At 34.4% G+C, this 17,523-nt stretch overlaps 1 protein-coding gene across 1 annotated transcript in view; it reads left to right on the forward strand.

Moving 5' to 3' along the window:
- Positions 1 to 11,399, forward strand: part of LOC150102327 (glutaminyl-peptide cyclotransferase-like) — a 64,874-nt gene extending 53,475 nt beyond the window's left edge. The window contains exons 6-7 of the mRNA XM_090399396.1: positions 2,776 to 2,898; positions 10,706 to 11,399. Coding sequence (XP_090255522.1) covers positions 2,776 to 2,898; positions 10,706 to 10,875 — 293 coding nt within the window. The 3' untranslated portion in view covers positions 10,876 to 11,399. The remainder of the gene's footprint in view (positions 1 to 2,775; positions 2,899 to 10,705) is intronic.
- Positions 11,400 to 17,523: the final 6,124 nt, after the last annotated feature.

The following is a 17,523-nucleotide window of genomic DNA, read 5'->3' on the forward strand; positions in this document are numbered from 1 at the left end:
TCAGCTATCATCAATAACACCCCTCCCCCAATTTTATTCTCTCTGTCCCTCCTAAACATACTATAACCTACACATTCTATCCCACTAACTATATCATCTTCCGTCAGCCATGTTTCACTAATGCCAATAACCTGTGGCCAGGAAGAGCCAATCAAGGCCAAAAATTCTTCCTTCTTGTTCCTAATACTCCTGGCATTAGTATACATGAATTGCAGTGTTCCCTTTGTCCCACCCCTATCTTGATGCGTTATTCTAAATATCCCATTCCCATTTTTTGTTCTTATTGCTGGCTCAGGTACATTATATACATTTTTACACTCAACTGTCTCACTGATGTCTGGATATCCACTTCCCCCCCTCCTTGGTAGTTCTAGTTTCCCTGGTTCTGCACATCCATTTTCACTTCATTCAGCAACACTTTTTCCAGTCTCCGCACACCAAGTCCATTCAAATGCAGTCCATCCATCTTGTATAAGTCCTTTCGCCCATCAAACTCATTCCACACGTCCACAAATTCCACACCACACCGTCCGCATAACCTGCGCATAAATTATGCCAATGGGAAAAAAAACCTTTTATACAGAAGCAGGTATAAATCTGAGAGATTTTCTAGAATCTGACATAGCTGCAACAATTGCTAAATCTTAACAAATTCATCTGTTTCACTTTGCCAAAAATTTGGAGATCTTCATTGTCTTCAGCAATATTCCATCACCATACCATAGAGCAGGGATTCTCAACCTATGGTATGCGTACCACTGGTGGTACATGAGCCACTGCCTTACTGTTACATCTAATATCTTGAATTAAATATAGTGGTACGCCACTGGAAAAGGTTGAAAACCCCTGCCATAGAGGGTGTCAGGACTGTAGGTCCTGCCTCTCACACTGTCTGTTTGCTTTCCTGCTAGCGTGCTACTTGCACATGCTTAGTGTGTTTCTTTGTGTCCATGAAGATGCCTTGCGCCAAGGTGAAATATTGGCATAATGATTTGTTAGTTAAATAAATTTAGTTAATAATTATTATCTCTGGATGCGTGTTTTCTCCACTTAATCTTAACACAGTTATTTAAGTTTTATTATCATCATCATCAAATTCCTGATATGTACCATCAAGGGGTATACAGGATATGCTGGTACTAAATGAAAAATTTACATCACCGCTAACTTCCTATCTACAATTTTCCTCCAAATCAATCTTTTACCTGTCAGGACTTCAACACTATCAGATCTTATATTTCTATCTTCTAAGGTGGTTTTTACCATATCAATCCATCTATATCTTGGTCTACCTCTGGGTCTTTTTCCTGCCAACCTGGCAGAAAACACTTGTTTTTCTAATCTTTCCTCTCCCATTCTATTTAAGTGACCATACCACCTCAGATTAGCTCTTCTAACACATTCCTTGATGCTAATAATGTCAAGTTCTTCCTAATGTCCTCATTTTTAATGAAGCTAATAATAAACTATTTCTGTGGTAAACCTCCATTTTCCTTTGAAAGGACAAGCTATCGGTTTATAGTCAATGAATTTAATGTAGTTATTGCAAATGCTGATGATTATAATATGAGATGTTGTCAAAGGGAGTATCAGAAGCAGTGCCTGTGACTTACCATAGCTACATTGTAGTTACTGTCATCACAAACATGTTTTTTTTTCCTTTAAATGTAACAAACTGATTTTTTAAAGATAATATATGCTATATGATGACTTTTGCACACGGCCTTTATGTAAAAGTTAGGTTTAAAAAGAATTGCAGGGCATTTTTAAATTTACAGAGTTTGTCCAACATGACAGCCAGCTGTTTGCATGTGTGAAAATATTCATACAATTAAATGTGGATATCAGTCCCATAAAGATTTTAATTAACTGAATGACTAATTGAATTAGTTAGATAATGTTCTTTTTTGATAAACATTAGTATTCAGTTGTTTTTGCTTACCAGCAATAGTAATTATAGCATAATTACATTAATTGTAATTAATGTAAGAATCTCTGTGTCAGTTGCAGTGGCATGTTCTAGAAAGACTTGAGCTCAATTCCCATCTGAAATGTGAGGAACATTTATAAAGGGCTTATGAACTGAAGTTAGTTGGTCTAATGTATAGGTAGCTGGGTCTTACTCCTAAAAACTGATTTTTCCATCCTACAAAAAAAAAACTCTTGATAGGTACAATATCTCTGTTGTAGCATTAATTAGGTTTATAAAGAACTACACTGACTGGATGCAAAGAACATTTATAACTGAAGATGAGTTAGTTTCATATGAAGAGATGGCAAGATGTGCCTCCTAAAACTCAATTGGTTCATCCTTCAAGATAAACTGGCCACAGAATATGTGCAATTGATAGATATATAGCAAACTACAGATAAAATTAACTGCTCTGTAAGCAAAGTTACTTGTTCTTGATAGACTGGTGAGCCTGACACATGAGAAAGATGAAGTGTATATTTTTAAATTATTTCAGCTACAAAGACAGTAACTATGGTGACCACTAAGCAAAAAAATAAAATTCTTCCACCTTAGTATCTAACAGTTAGGAGGACTGGCCAATTAATTTGATATCAGATGAGAGATAAATGACTGTATACAAACATGTCGTGTGTGTGTGTGTGTGACTTAGATTAATTATGAGTATTTTGATTAGAATAACCTCAGTATTATGTATTGTTTGTCATAAATTTTTATATAGATTTATTATGGATATCCATTTATTTTATATAATTTTTGATAGATATATTTTTTTAGTAATACTTTAACCATACTTATTTTAGAGGAAAGACTGAATGCTTTAAATATGCTGGAAAAGCATCCACCACAGAGAAAAACGCATTACTTTGATAATCGTTCCACATTGTCCTTTATTGAGGATGATCACATTCCTTTCCTTAAAAGAGGTATGATGTACTGTGTTTATTCACTTTTTTAAGATACATTTATGGCCTTTTTTTTTTTTTTTTTTTTTTGCTACTTAAATTTTATTATTTGAATAATGTGACTTAACTTTGAGTGACCAAATTTGTCTAACTCAGCAACTAACTTTTGCTTTCCAAGTTCATACTGGGACATAACTGTGGCTAAAGTAGTTATCTGTAAATGGAAAGACCAGAATACTAGGAAAAAAAACACTGCATTTTATTGGGTTCAAAAAAGTCAATGTTTGGCAATATCACTTTCTAAGAACAACCTTATTCTGGGCTACACTCTCAGTCAGTCACAGAACACTGAATCAAGCTACAATCACTCAGATTGTAAGCTAAACTTTATAACCCAAGGAAAACTGTGTGATGTCACCTTTTCTAACTTGGCAAGGTCAAACAGAAGTTGTCAAAATGTTCTGTGCAAATTGATATCTGGTTCAGATATCAATTTTACTCAATATTAACTTACACAATCCTGTCATAATTATTTATGTTGTACCACTAGACTATGAACAGAGACACACTTGAGTGAATTGTTCAGAATTATTGCATATCTAAGTCCTTACAATATTCTCATTCAGCACTGTCCATTATACGAATCTTTAGTCCACATGAAAGTGCTCTCTTCTTTCTTCCTTTCTGCTGGCTCGGTCTTGATCTCCAGCTGAGCTTCTCCTTTGTCTGAGTCATCAATCATTTTCTACCCTCACGAACCCTTAATTTGGTGATGTGGTGGCAACGACCACACGATGAGTGGTTCCTATACCGGCAAAGATTCCTTTTTTTGTAGTAGCAATGGGCAGCTCTCTTCTAACAAGGCATTCTGACAATAGACAGCAAACTTCTTATGGTGGTGGATTCAGGGAATGAAATGGACTCAAAGAACCTCAGGACTTAAGATGCTTCTCTTTTGATGACTTACAGCAGTGGTGGTGGTGGACCCAAGTAAGAAGGTGAAAACCCCAGGACAAAGTCCCTCTCAACGCATAAAGACCCAGACTTCATGATGTATCCATACATTCATCTCTCAAAACTTCTGTATGTGGTCATGGATCGATATTTGGACATGATGCCTTTCAAAATTGCCATATATGGACATGTATTTACATCATTACATAGTGATGTCATATTTTGCATGTCATATTAGTTTAACAGTTTCACGATTGAGTTATTACATGTGAAACGGTTTTATGGTAATGATGCAAATAATGACATTTCTTTATGCATAATTTCCTAAAAAAAAAAAAAAAAAAAAACTTGTTAAAACGAACATGATAAATTATTTATCATGTGAGATTTTACAGATGATGGGAATAGTAGTGAATGGTGAATGTATGTATGTATGGGGATGATTAGCATAGAATAGAATAATGTTTGTAAGGGTATGTGCCATGCATTATGGGATACTAAGGCAATTGATGCGAAGTCATTAGTCTCTATATACAAGTAGCCCAGTCGTGAAGTTACTTCATGTACAGAGTTTTGTTATACTTGGATAATGGATGAAACCAAGAATGTAATTTCTTAACACCTTTAATTTATGACAAAGAAATACGTAACAGCATCAATGTGGGAATGTATTCTGAAGGTCAAAAGGCTGAATAAGATAGGTGTAAAATGGATGATTGAAGGATTAAGCATGAAATCTAGAAGAAGGCACTTTGGAGGCAGCACAAGATGAATAATGGTAATAATCAGTTCCATGAGGAGTATAAAGAGCAGGCCAAGAGAGTGATGACCCATTTGGTAAGGACAACAAAAGTGTAGTACGAGCAGGAATTAGCAAAATCAGGCCAAGAAAAACTCTCATGAGTTTTTTGATAGGTGACAAGTAGAAGGAAGAATGATTGTAAGATGCTGTTAATGAATAAAAGTGGGAGATTAGTGACTGCCCATGGAAGAAACAGTCTAGGTGTTCATTGAGCAGTTTATCAGGGTGTTGATTCAGAAGCTTAAGTGTAGAGAATGAAATGAGAGAAGATTTAATGATGACAAAGTAGGGACTGTAAGAGGAGTTAAATAACCTGGATGTGAATAGGCAATAGGACTTGATATATCACCATGTGGCTTAGAGAATGTTCCAAGGAGTTAGCATCAGCCTTAGTCTACCTGTTTAACCAGTCTTGCAACAGCACAAGTCCCAAAGGAGTGGAAGGAAGGCAAAATTGTTCCTTAATAAGGCTAAGGCAACAAATTATAGACTGATCTGTATTTCTGGATTTGTAGTTAAGGTATTGGAGAAGTTGATAACAGTGTTATTCTTTGCTTGGCAACATGGGTTTGTTAAAGGGATGTCATGTTTTTCAAACTTGCTTATGTACCATAACAAGGTGATGAATGTATTGAACAAGGGAGATGCATATACTTAGTAGTAGTATACTTAGATTTTGCAAAGGCTTTTGATAGATTGCTACAACACTTGTTGTAGCAATCTATCAAAGATTGCTATGAATGTCATATCAGATAGGTATCAGCAGGTTGTGTATGGGAGGGGGGGACACTATCTTGAAAAAGAGGAAAGTTACTAGTGGTGTACCACAGGGGGTCAGTTTTGGGACTGCTGTTATTTAATTTGTATATTAATGATATTGGGATAGGTTTAACTGGTGATATATAACTATTTGCATATGATGCAAAACTGGGGAGTGATGATGAATCAAGCAGATGCTGTGGCCATACAGGAGGACTTGAATAGACTGTAAGTGAGCAGCAGTATGGAACTGTCAATTCAATGTTGTCAAGTAAGGTTCTGAAATTTGGTATGCAACAATGGGATGCAAAGTATATGCTTGGTGGAAGTTGAGATGAGACCTTGGAGTGGTGGTGGACAAGGATCTGAAGTTCAGAGGTTACATTGCACAAGTTGTGAAAGCATCAGATTATGGTAGTGATGCAGATGACCTTGTAGAAATAATCAGGTTCTGGCTCCATTGTATAAGGCCTTGATCAGGCCTCGTATGGATTATTGTACACAGATTTGGTCCCCTAGCTTTCATAGTGATGAAGATAATGTTGGAAGGGTCCAAAGAAGACTAACTAAGATCGTTACTGGTCTCTGGGATGTGGAATATGAGAACAGATTGAGGAAATGAAGTTTCCAAAGCCGTGTGAATAGGAGAATAGAGGGGGGAGGATATGATTGAGACATTTAAGTTGGTAAAGGGGGAAGAAATATTTTGTAGAATGGCAGAAGGGATAGAACAAGGGGGCACACCTGAAAGCTGTATAAGGAGTGCTTGGTCTGCATTCACCACAATGTCAGGCAAAACCACATTGTGGTGAATGCAGACACATTGAATGAGTTAAAGCATAGTTTAATGGGCTTTGTGTACAACATTGTTTGACTCCATGAAGGTCTGGTGTTAATAATTTACTTTCAGCAGCAATCCTTCACAAATTGTCCATCTGCCCACCACCTATGCCCCTGATCATACCCTCCTTATACAGCTTCCAGGTATCCCCCCCCCTTGTTCTACCCCTTCTGCCATTCTACAAAAGATTTCTTCTCCTTTACCAACTTAAATGTCTCAATCATATCCCCCCTCCTCTATTCCTCCTATTCACAAGGCTTTGCAAACTTCATTCCCTCAATCTGTTCTCATATTTTCTTGATAAACATACCATAGCAGCACTTCTGTTGGTAACTCACATCATAACCTTATTCAAGTCTCCTATCCATGCTGTGAATACCGTTGATTTCTACGTCTTTCCTGGGACTGACTAATATTTTCATTCTTCAGATCCAAGTACCTGCTTTGACCAAATAATTGAAATTATTCTTATTAGAATGAAGGCCTTCATTGCCCAGATCACACAAACCTTTTCATCAAGTGAGCCAAGGCAGTCCGAGAAATGAATTCAGTATACTCCAAGTAGCTAGAAACCAAAACTTTAGAAGGCTTACAAAGCAGCATACAACAGTTATGCAAAGTCCATCAGCAAATCCAAATCTGACTATGAAGGAAACAAGTTCAGAAAGCTTGCATTGCAAATAGCATTCAAGCTTTGTGATATCTTGCCAAGGCCATGGGACATAACTTCTTATCTATGTTTTCACCCCTCTCTTATTTGTTCATATCTAGATGGTAACATTACCAAAAGCATATTGGTAATGAGTGACCTCCAGTCATTCTTCTCCAACTTATGCACTGATGATCCAGGCAAAAATACTTTTCACTTTATCCAAGCACTGCTCACCATATACCTCTAGTTCTTCATCGGAAAAACATCACAGGAATCCCACTAGCATGGTATTCAACTCCCCCCCCCCCAAATTGTGCTTAAAACTTATGTTCCAGAACTTATGACCATCCTACACCACTTTACAATCCTTCATGCTTGTCTGGCATTCACCCTATAGCACGTAACAAGTCTGTATTCAGCCAACCCAAAGAAAGGAGATAAATTTCATAAGTCAGGCATCAAGTTATCATTCCATCGCTCTTGCCTGAGTTCTACAGTTACTCTCTCACTACCTACAAATATGCTAGTTAATTGCTGATCACCAATATGGATTCCACCACTCTCCATCCACATTAGATCTTGCTAACATCACCCAATATGGACACAAGCTATGGAGTGCTTGGGTGAAACTGTGGTTGCTCATTTCCAAATGCCTACTTATCAGATTACCAACTTATGGTCTAATCTGCTCTTTGCAGTTAGATTGTCATTTCCTCTAAAATCATTTGCTAAGTGTTACAGTGATAGTTCCTTTCTTCAGATTTCTTCACTACCAACAGAGCACCCAGGACACTATACTTTTACCCATGCTCTTTTTCCTATTCAAAATAACCTATCACTAACCTCAATTCCCATCCATAGGTTTGCCAATTAACAGCATTCTCCAGAAAGCTTGCAGCTTAATTGTTGCATACCTTTTTGCTAAATGTCTAAATTTTCATTGCACTTAATTATTACTTTACATATATTATTTGAAATCAGGCGTTGATTTTTGTTTATATTTGATCAGTGCTTTAGGCTTCTGTTTCTTCTTTGATTCTCCTAGTACTTATCAATATCCGTTTTACATGAAGGCAAGATGCTCTATTCTCATCTGAGATTATTTTCCTGCTTTTTCATTCATTTACTGGAATAAAATGTAGTATTCTTACTGGAATTCAGGAAATTCCATTAATATAGAACAGTTGACATCATATTTTAAGTGCTAACATAGTGAAAAATTCTGTTTCTGGAAGGAATAATTTATTGATAAAAAAAAGGATTTATTGATATTTCAAGAAGAAATTTTGTGAATAAACTTCTACAAACAAACAAATTGCATTTCTTTTTGTATCTCACCTCTAATCACACAAAATCCATCTTTGACTTAAAGCAAAAGTATTTTTAATCCTTTTTTTTCCATTATCAGTATATAACCCCAGTGAAATGTATAGTACGTTGGTAATATTAAAAAAAAAAAAAAATTGTTGATCCTTCATGCTTGTCTGGCATTCACCCTATAGCACGTAAACAAGTCTGTATTCAGCCAACCCAAAGAAAGGAGATAAGTCAGGTATCAAACTATCATTCCATCGCTCTTGCCTGAGTTCTATCAAAAATAATGGAAAATGTCATCAACAGTTATTCCTTCACTACCTACAAATATGCCAGTTAATTGCTGATCTCCAAAAGTTGTGGAATTGCTATCTTTATACTCTCTTGATTATCTCTGCTAAAATATAAATTTCAATACTTTGTAAATAACAACTCAAGTTTTTTTAATTTTTTTTTATAATAGCGTATAATGAATTAGGCTCAGGGGTGTGGGGAAAACTAGGTATTTTTATTCTAATTACATAGGCGTTGATAGGACTGTATATAATTTATTTTCTTTTTTTAATTAGGTCAGTAACACAGAAATCATTTTGCATGTGCCACAAATTAAAAGAATATTTATAATATGATTTATACAGCAATCCTCGATTAGTGCGCCTAATGCATTCTGTAAAACAGGCACACTAATCGAATATAATAACCTATGGGAAAATGTATAATTCGTTCCTCAGATTTCTGTTTTGACCCTTAAGTTTTTTTATAAAAGAATTAGGGTATGTCTCAGGGCCTAGTTAAAGGAAAACCATGAAGCTGAAAGACAATAAAACATATTCAAAATAAAAATTTATTATTCTGCTTCTTAACAGAGAATTGAGCTAACGTAGTTTGGTGGGCATTCCTTTTTCTTTTTTTCATACAACTGATGATATGGCCCTATTGCTCTTCTGCAAATTTTACTGGTTCTCTCTTCATGAGAGTTGATCTCTAAGCATCATTGCTGCTTAAAAACTTCAATTATAGGAAAACTATTTTCAAATTGTTTCTGTGAAATCTCTTTGGGCTTGTCAGTGATTAAATTTTCTTCATATTCTTCAGGATTTTCCTGCTGTGCATCTAAATTTAGCGGGTCGGAATCACTCAACTTCTCAGAATGAGATTTAATTAACTTAGATTCATTTGAAAAGCCTCTAAAATCATTTGCACAATGTGGAAGAATGTGCTTCCAAATGGCTCGCACATTGCTAGCAGTAATTTCATTGGACTTTGCATCTTTATAACCAGGCTGAGATTTCTCTGATTTGGCTAGAAAAGTCTTGGAAGTCATTCACGCGGAAGAAAAGGTCGGTTTCATTGACATTAAATATTTGTTGATCACAATAGTCCCCTTCTTACACAGTTTTCTTCAAAATCTCTGAATATCTCCTTATCTGCACTTGCAGCTTCGCCTGTGATTAGAACATTATGTAGGCTATTTCTCTTTTTGAAACACTCAAATCACCCAGCACTAATGAAGAATTCTTTTTCTTTTCTCATTGATAGCCATTTCTTTACAGATTACAAAGAGATACTTTTGATTTAATAAGGCCAGTGTTTAGCAGGATCCGTTTTTGGTTACAATCTTCGATCCATGTAAAAAGAAGTCTCTCTAATTCAATCATTATAATACTTTGATTTCGAGTGCATGCATGAAGAACTTGAAGCAGCCTTACCTTTCTCTTTACATTCAGCAGTTGATTCACCTATATTTGTGTTCTTGTCCCATCTTTGCTCTGGACTCGCCTTGTTATTTCTTCCAATCAGATTACATTTCGAATCATTTTCACACTTCTATTTTTTGCTTACTAATTCTTTTACTCATAATTAAAGGTTAGGAAAATAATTTAAAATAAAAAAGTAAGGAAAACAATTGTATGAGATATGATAAAGCAGACGACATAAATTTTGGCCTTAAATTTGGAACATAGTACATGGAAATAGTGTAGTATGCCATTAAAAAATAACTTTGTAAAATGTTTCAAATTGGTAACGAATTATTTCATCCTGGTGAGTGATTTTTTAAAATAGTTAGCCATAAAAAATGTATAGATCGAAAATTTTTAAAATCTGTAACATTTATTTTTAAGATGCATATAGGCACACTAATCGAATTTGGGTATTGAAATAAATGATGCACTAATCGGGGGTGCATTAATTGAGGGATTGCTGTATAATACAATATTTCATTTTTTTTAAATTTTTTTTTTATTCACATGTTCATATGATTGTATTTTATTAGTTTGTATGAAACGTACAGGTAATGAAAATCAAGCACTCAGCAATATTAACACAATGTAACACACTTCAAATTGGTTATACAAAAGAAAACCATTAAACTTTTGTATTATTTTGGTCTTGTTTTAAAGCGATATCTTTAAATTATTTATTTAAATATATTAAAAACAAATTTTACATGTAAAGAAAAGCATGTTAGTATAGTGTTCTTATTAATTGAGTTGTACTGTTTCAGGAGTCCCTATTGTGCATATTATACCAAGCCCATTTCCACCTGTTTGGCATCGTGAGAGTGATAATAAGGAGAATCTTCATCATCCTACCATACATAATTTGAACAAGATTTTGCAGGCATTTGTAGCAGAATACCTTCACCTTCAAATTCCAGAATCAGCTACATCTTAGCTGAACATATTAAAATATATATGTGACCACATTCCATTTACCCACTGATAAGCGATAAGAACTGGATTTCTATAACACTTAGAACTGTTATTATTTTATTCCATACATTCAAAATTGTGATTATGTGAAACTACATTCAGGATAATGGTGTTCATGCAATGTCTTCATTTATACCACTGAAATGTGGTATATATTCTATTTTTTCTTTAAACTTAGTTTAAAGAAAAAATAGATTATATTCCAACTAAAATTGCTGAAGTAGCATTTTTTTTCTCTCTCTTAAATAAGTGTTTTATTTTGAAATTTTGAGAAGAATGACTTATTTCTCAATTTCAGTGTATCTAGAAACTAGACTTGTGTATCATGTCTAGATACACAAGTCTAGTTTATATACTAGATATACATTGAGATTTTATTTATATGTTTGTGTTTAAAGTGTGCACATTAAGAATTAAAATGTTAGGTTAACATCCTTTTAAACAAAAACACAAAATAATAATAATATTGTCTGAGAGAAATCAATTACTAAGCTAGTGATTGATTCGAAGTAATTCAAATCAATCACTAGCTTAGTAATTGATTTTGAATAGTTTGCTATCACAGGATAGTGCAATTAAAACTGTGATATATGTATTAAAATTGTTTTATAATAAATGACAGATATCTTGCATCGTCATAAAGATATATTGAAAGAATAGTAAGTTTTTAATTGGAGTTGAAAAAAACCACCTGTCTAAAAAAAAAAATGTAAAATTTTTATACCATATGGAACATTGGGGCTTTCTCAATTATCCTGCTACTTGTGTCTGTATGATCTATAAATTTAAAAAAAATACATTACATTAATATATATATATATATTGTGTGTGTGTGTGTGTGTGTGTGTATATATATATATATATATATATATTAATGAGAAAATCAGTTCTGCTTGGGTGAAGTTTTTATCCCAGTGAAAAAAGTTGCATAACCAAATTATTTATATTATTATGTCATTAATATTGACGGTTTTGTCTCACTATGCTTTAAAGTGTTCCTTATATGTTATATTCTATTTTTATTTGTAGCCTGGGTGGATAGTATGGCATGGATAGATATAGAAAACACTAGTTCAAATTCCACCGTGACATGATATTGGAATGTCATTAGGTACTTGATAGTTTTTACATCCCGCAGTGTGGACCACCACATTACCTATTGGGAGGCCTGATGTGACTTGTTTTCAAAAAGTTCCTTCTTTGGTCTCTAGAGTAGGATATCCAAATTATCTACTCTTTAATACCCATCCATGGTAATAACATATTACAAGTTGCAGCCATCCATCGGCTTAGATTTCACATGTTAGAAAGAAAAGGGGGGGAAAATATTGTACTTAATATGTGCAATTCACAACTTTCCTTGTCCTAGAACATATCCAGTTCAATTACAAAAATATGCAGAGACAATTAAGGATTAATTGAATTTTTATGCTTTTTTTAATCACTTTTTGATCATATCAGTTTTAACTGTAATAATAATATTCGCAATGTGTAGAGTGGTTAAATGAGGCAACTTCATATTTTTCATCATCAAATTCCTGCCATGTACCCTCAAGGGGTGTACAGGATATGATAGTACTACATGAAAAATTTACATCATTACTGACTTCCTATCTACAATTTTCCTCCAATCAGTCTGTTACTTGTCAAGACTCCAACATTATCAGATCTTATATGTCTATCGTCTAAGGCACTTTGTACCATATCAATCCACCTATATCTTGGTCTTCCCCTGGGTCATTTTCCTGCCAACCTGGCAGAGAACACTTGTTTTGCTGATCTTTCCTTGCACGTTCTGTTTAAGTGACCATACCACCTGAGATTACCTATGCTAATGCATTCCTGGATGCTGACAATGCCAAGTTCTTTCCTAATATCCTCGTTTTTAATATGATATTGCCGTTGATGCCATCTGTTTATGCCTCTAATCTTTCTCAGGACTCTCATATTTGCGGTCTCTAGTCTTTGGTCAAGTGTTTTACTTCTGACCCAGCTCTCAGATCCATAAGTTAAAACTGGTTTGAACACTGTCTTGTATACAGCTAATTTTTAGTGTTCCGACTAATTTCTCTGTTATTTCATTTGAATTTATTCAATTGACTTCCCACCATACCAGCTTTGCTGATTCTGTTGTCTATTTCTATATTTAATTTACCATCTTCACTAAAAATCATGCCTAAGTAGCCGAATTGTTTTACTTGTTCCACAGGTTTTCCATTCACAACACAGTTGACATTTTCAATGATTCTGCCTATTTTCATTGTCTTTTTCTTTTTATTGCTGACCTTCATACCATATCTATAACAACAATTATTCAATTTACACAGAGAATTTTGCAGACTTGTAGCGGATTTATTTAGAAGTATAACATCGTCTGCATAAAGCAAAGAGCTGACATTAACATCTCCAATTTTGATATCATGTTTAATACCACTTTCCTTCATAATGTGATTCATATAGATAATGAATAACAGAGGGGATAATGTACATCCTTGTCTCACACCAGATTTAACATTAAACCATCTTCCTGTACTTCCTTCAATTCTAACTGCTGACTTACAACTCAAATAAAGACTAAGTATTGCTTGATATAATGCCACATTGACACTATATAACTGTAGCGTATTGAATAGCTTCTCTCTTGGCACCTTGTCATATTCCTTTTCCAAATCAAAAACTTAAATACAGATCTTTGTTATATTCCCATGATTTCTCCACTATTTGTCGTAAAGTGAAGATCTGATCCTGACAGCCTCTATTTGACCTGAATCCAGCTTGTTCTTCACCAAGCTTTTCTTCCACAATTCTTCTTAACCGTTTTTTCTCAAGTATACTTGCATATATCTTACTAGGAACACTCAATAGGGATATATCTATGTAATTCTCACATTCAGTTTTATTTCCCTTTTTATATATAGGTACTATGAGAGCTCTACTCCAATCATTGGGAATTCGTCCCTCTGTCCAGGCATTCTGAACTATGCAGTGCAGCCACTGTAAGACTTTTATACTACCATACTTCAGCATTTCTGGTCGAATATCATCTACTCCTGCTGCCTTTCCACATTTCAAGCCTTTGATGGCTTTTTCTACTTCAAGTATGGATATGTATTCCTGACTGCATGCCTGGTGAGTGTTTTTTACCACCTGTGCTGTCATCACTGCTGTTTCATTTAGCAGTTTTTCAAAGTAATTACTCCATACTTCAAGGATACCTTTTTATCCAATTTTCATGTCACCTTTAGCATGTATAACTCCTTTTACAGCACTCTCTCCTCCATTTCTAAGCTTCTTCAACCATCTCCAGAATATCTTACCACCTTCTTGATATTTATTTTCTATGTTCTTGCCAAAGTCCTCCCATGACTTTTGTTTAGCTAGTTTTACACAGTGTTTCGCTTTCTTACATTTGTCTCTGTATTCTCTAAGAGCAAAAGCTGACTTATTTGCCAGGAACTTTTGATATGCTTTCTTCTTTTCCTTCACTGCCTCTTTAACTTCCTATGTCCACCATGGAGTTCTGATTTTTCTATCCTTGCAGACTACCTCACGACATGCCTCTCTGGCTGAATCAATCAGAGTTTTCTTCAAGGCTTGCCACTGAATCTCCAAGGTTTGGTTCCTATTCTCAAACTCTTTCATTTTTTCTTCAATAATCTTTGTGTATTTTAGTCTACAGTTCACATCTGAGAGCTGCTCAACTTTTATTCGCTTTAAAACTTTCTTACATGTTATTCTTTTCAATATGAAATTCAATTTTATCCTGTTCAAGACTAAATAGTGATCACTTCCAATTTCAAATCCTCTGTACACTCTGGTGTCCTGCACTAGGAAGAAAACATCACTATCAACAATAATATAGTCAATGAGACTTTTCTTATTCCTTGCCTCTTCTCTCCTTGTGAATTTGTGCACATTTTTATGTTGGAACATGGTGTTAGTAATAACCAGTCCATGTCCTGAGCAGAAATCCAACAGGTATTTGCCATTATTATTAGCTTTGCTCTTTTCTCCAAATTTTCCCAAAATATTTTTGTAAGACTGTCAATCACTTCCTACTCTGCTATTTAGATCCCCAACAAAGACCAACTTTTCCCTTTTCATTGTGTCAGTTGCTTTTTCTAAAGCCTCAAAAAATTCCTCCACTTTTACCTTAGTAGAACCTTCTGTGGGACCATAGGCATAAATAAGTCTCATTGTCCAGTTCCCCATTCTCATATTTGGCCACATTGCTCTACTTGAGACTGACTGCCATTCAAGAAGATTAGCCTCGTATTTTGTGTTGAATACTATGGCTACTCCTTATTTTCCTTGATTGTCATTGCCTGAATATAACATTTTGTATTTATTGCTCAGAATGATCTCACCAGTTTTGGTCTTTTTTTGTTTCAGTCACCCCTATTATGTCGATCTGGTACTTAACTAATTCCTCAGCTAGCTCCATTTCTTTGCCATTCAGGCTTCTTATGTTGATAGTACCAATCTTTAACTCTGGTGATGTTGAGTTGGGGCAGTAGCGCATCCAGGATTTAATCTTGGGGGGGGGGGACGAGTTGAACAGATAAAAATATTTTTAATACAATGAATTTGCATTAAAAATATTTTTTATCTGTTCAACTAAATTCAACTAGAATTCGTTGAATTTTATTTGAACGGATTATAAAATTTATTTAAAGTAATTAAAGTAACGGTAATTATAAAATTTATTTATAATTACCGTTCAAATAAATAAATAAATTTATTAAAAAATTTATTTATTTATTTGAACGGTAATTATAAAAATTTATTTAAAGAATAAAATTCAGTTTTCTTTTCTTTTTACAAGTCTCTTGAATTATTTCAGTCGGGTTACATTAATCTCACTCTGTGTGTGTGTGTGTGTGTGTGTGTGTGTGTGTGTGTGTGTGTGTGTGTGTGTGTGTGTGTGTGTGTATTTAGCAAAGCCAGTCTGTTCAGTCGTGATTGTGTCATGGTAGATCTTAAATAGATTTTTAAAAGGCGTAAGTTAGAAAATGACCTTTCACTGATGCATGTTGTTACTGGAAGCGTTGCAAATATTTTTAACAAGTTATAGATGTTAGGATATATCATTTTGTCACACTTTGAAACTGTATCAAAGGCATTTTTGCATGGAGCTATTGCAAACGGTTTTTCAAATTTCTTATCCCACAACTTGAATTCGGCGTTCAAAATTGCTGGATTTGTATAAGGCAAATCACCGCCATAAAATTCATGGAATTGACGAAAATCTTCCATTGCACTTGCTGTTGGAGCATCTTTTCCATTTGGTAGAAGTGAAAAATATATATTTCTAAATGTTGCCGTGCCGAGTGAAACATTTGTCAATATTTGGTCAATAAACGGAATGAAATAGTTCTCCTGAAATACTCTTTTACAGAATTGGCTGGAACATTGGACTTTAATGTTTGTTTTGATGAAGTCCTTGGCTTTTTAATGTCAATATTAAAATTATTGGCTTTTATACATGCTTCATCGTAAATATCTTTAAATGAAGAATCTGGTGTTTCACGAACGGTATTTAATCGAGCCACATCATCATCAAAATTATGGGCAATTAATTCGGCAACTAAATAAAGTTATTATAAATCTTAAAAGATATTAACCAATTGTATTTACCTTTTGAATACTATCCGGGGAAGCTCCAAACCTCCCCGTCCGTTTCATCATGTGTTCGTAATCAGGCTACTGTTGATATTGACTTTATATACACATTCAAAACTGTAAACAATTGTTGAATAATAACACAATAATGAAGGAATAATTACCGTAAAGAGAGAAAAGTCACAAAACAGAAAAATGTTCCTACAAGCTAACCAATTGTATTTACCTTTGAATGCGATCCACTGGTTGAGTGTCCAGCAAGTCAACAAATCTTTCCTTTCGTTAGGCATATTAATATTACCGCATTGCAACTGATGGGAATTTTGTGTTTCTATGGATCGTTCAGAAACTACACACAAACTGTCATTACAAACTCGTTTTGTATTATCACTGTCATCCGAGATATTTTTCCGTTTAAAGAAGGTACCAATGTACTTATCCATAATTGAAATACCATACTTGCTCGCATATAACTCTCACCCCTGATTTTACTTTTCGAAAAAAGAAATTAAAAAGTTTCGAATATACCTCACAAATGAAAAAAGCTGAAACACGTTCAGAGCAGGGCGATAGCATTTTTCTTGCAGAGGCAAGAAAAACAAGTGCTTTTATTATGTCTGTGTAATATATTTCTCAACAAATAGTGCAATTAGAGACAACTGGGATAAAAACGACACTAATTAATAAATCACATGTCCCCCTCATACAGAAACTATGCTGTATATATAGTCTCAAGCAAAACCATATGTTGCACCGGCAAACAAAATATCTAACTAAAAACTATTGTTATTAATTAGATTGTGTGAGTTCGCTCGGCAACAATAAAATTCAACCGAAAGTGTTAAAATTCGTAGACGTGTTGAAACTAAGATAGATATATATAGTGAAGGCTGTTATGGCAGTTTCACATATTATTAGAATTCGGTTGAAGAGAGTTAGCATTTCAACTCAATTGTCAGCTTGCTTTTCGCGTGATTTCCGAAAAATA

Source organism: Typopeltis vanoorti, chromosome 10 (genome assembly GCF_054136105.1).
Source record: "Typopeltis vanoorti isolate ZY-2024b chromosome 10, IOZ_Tvanoo_1.0, whole genome shotgun sequence".
Taxonomy (NCBI): Eukaryota; Metazoa; Arthropoda; class Arachnida; order Uropygi; family Thelyphonidae; genus Typopeltis; species Typopeltis vanoorti.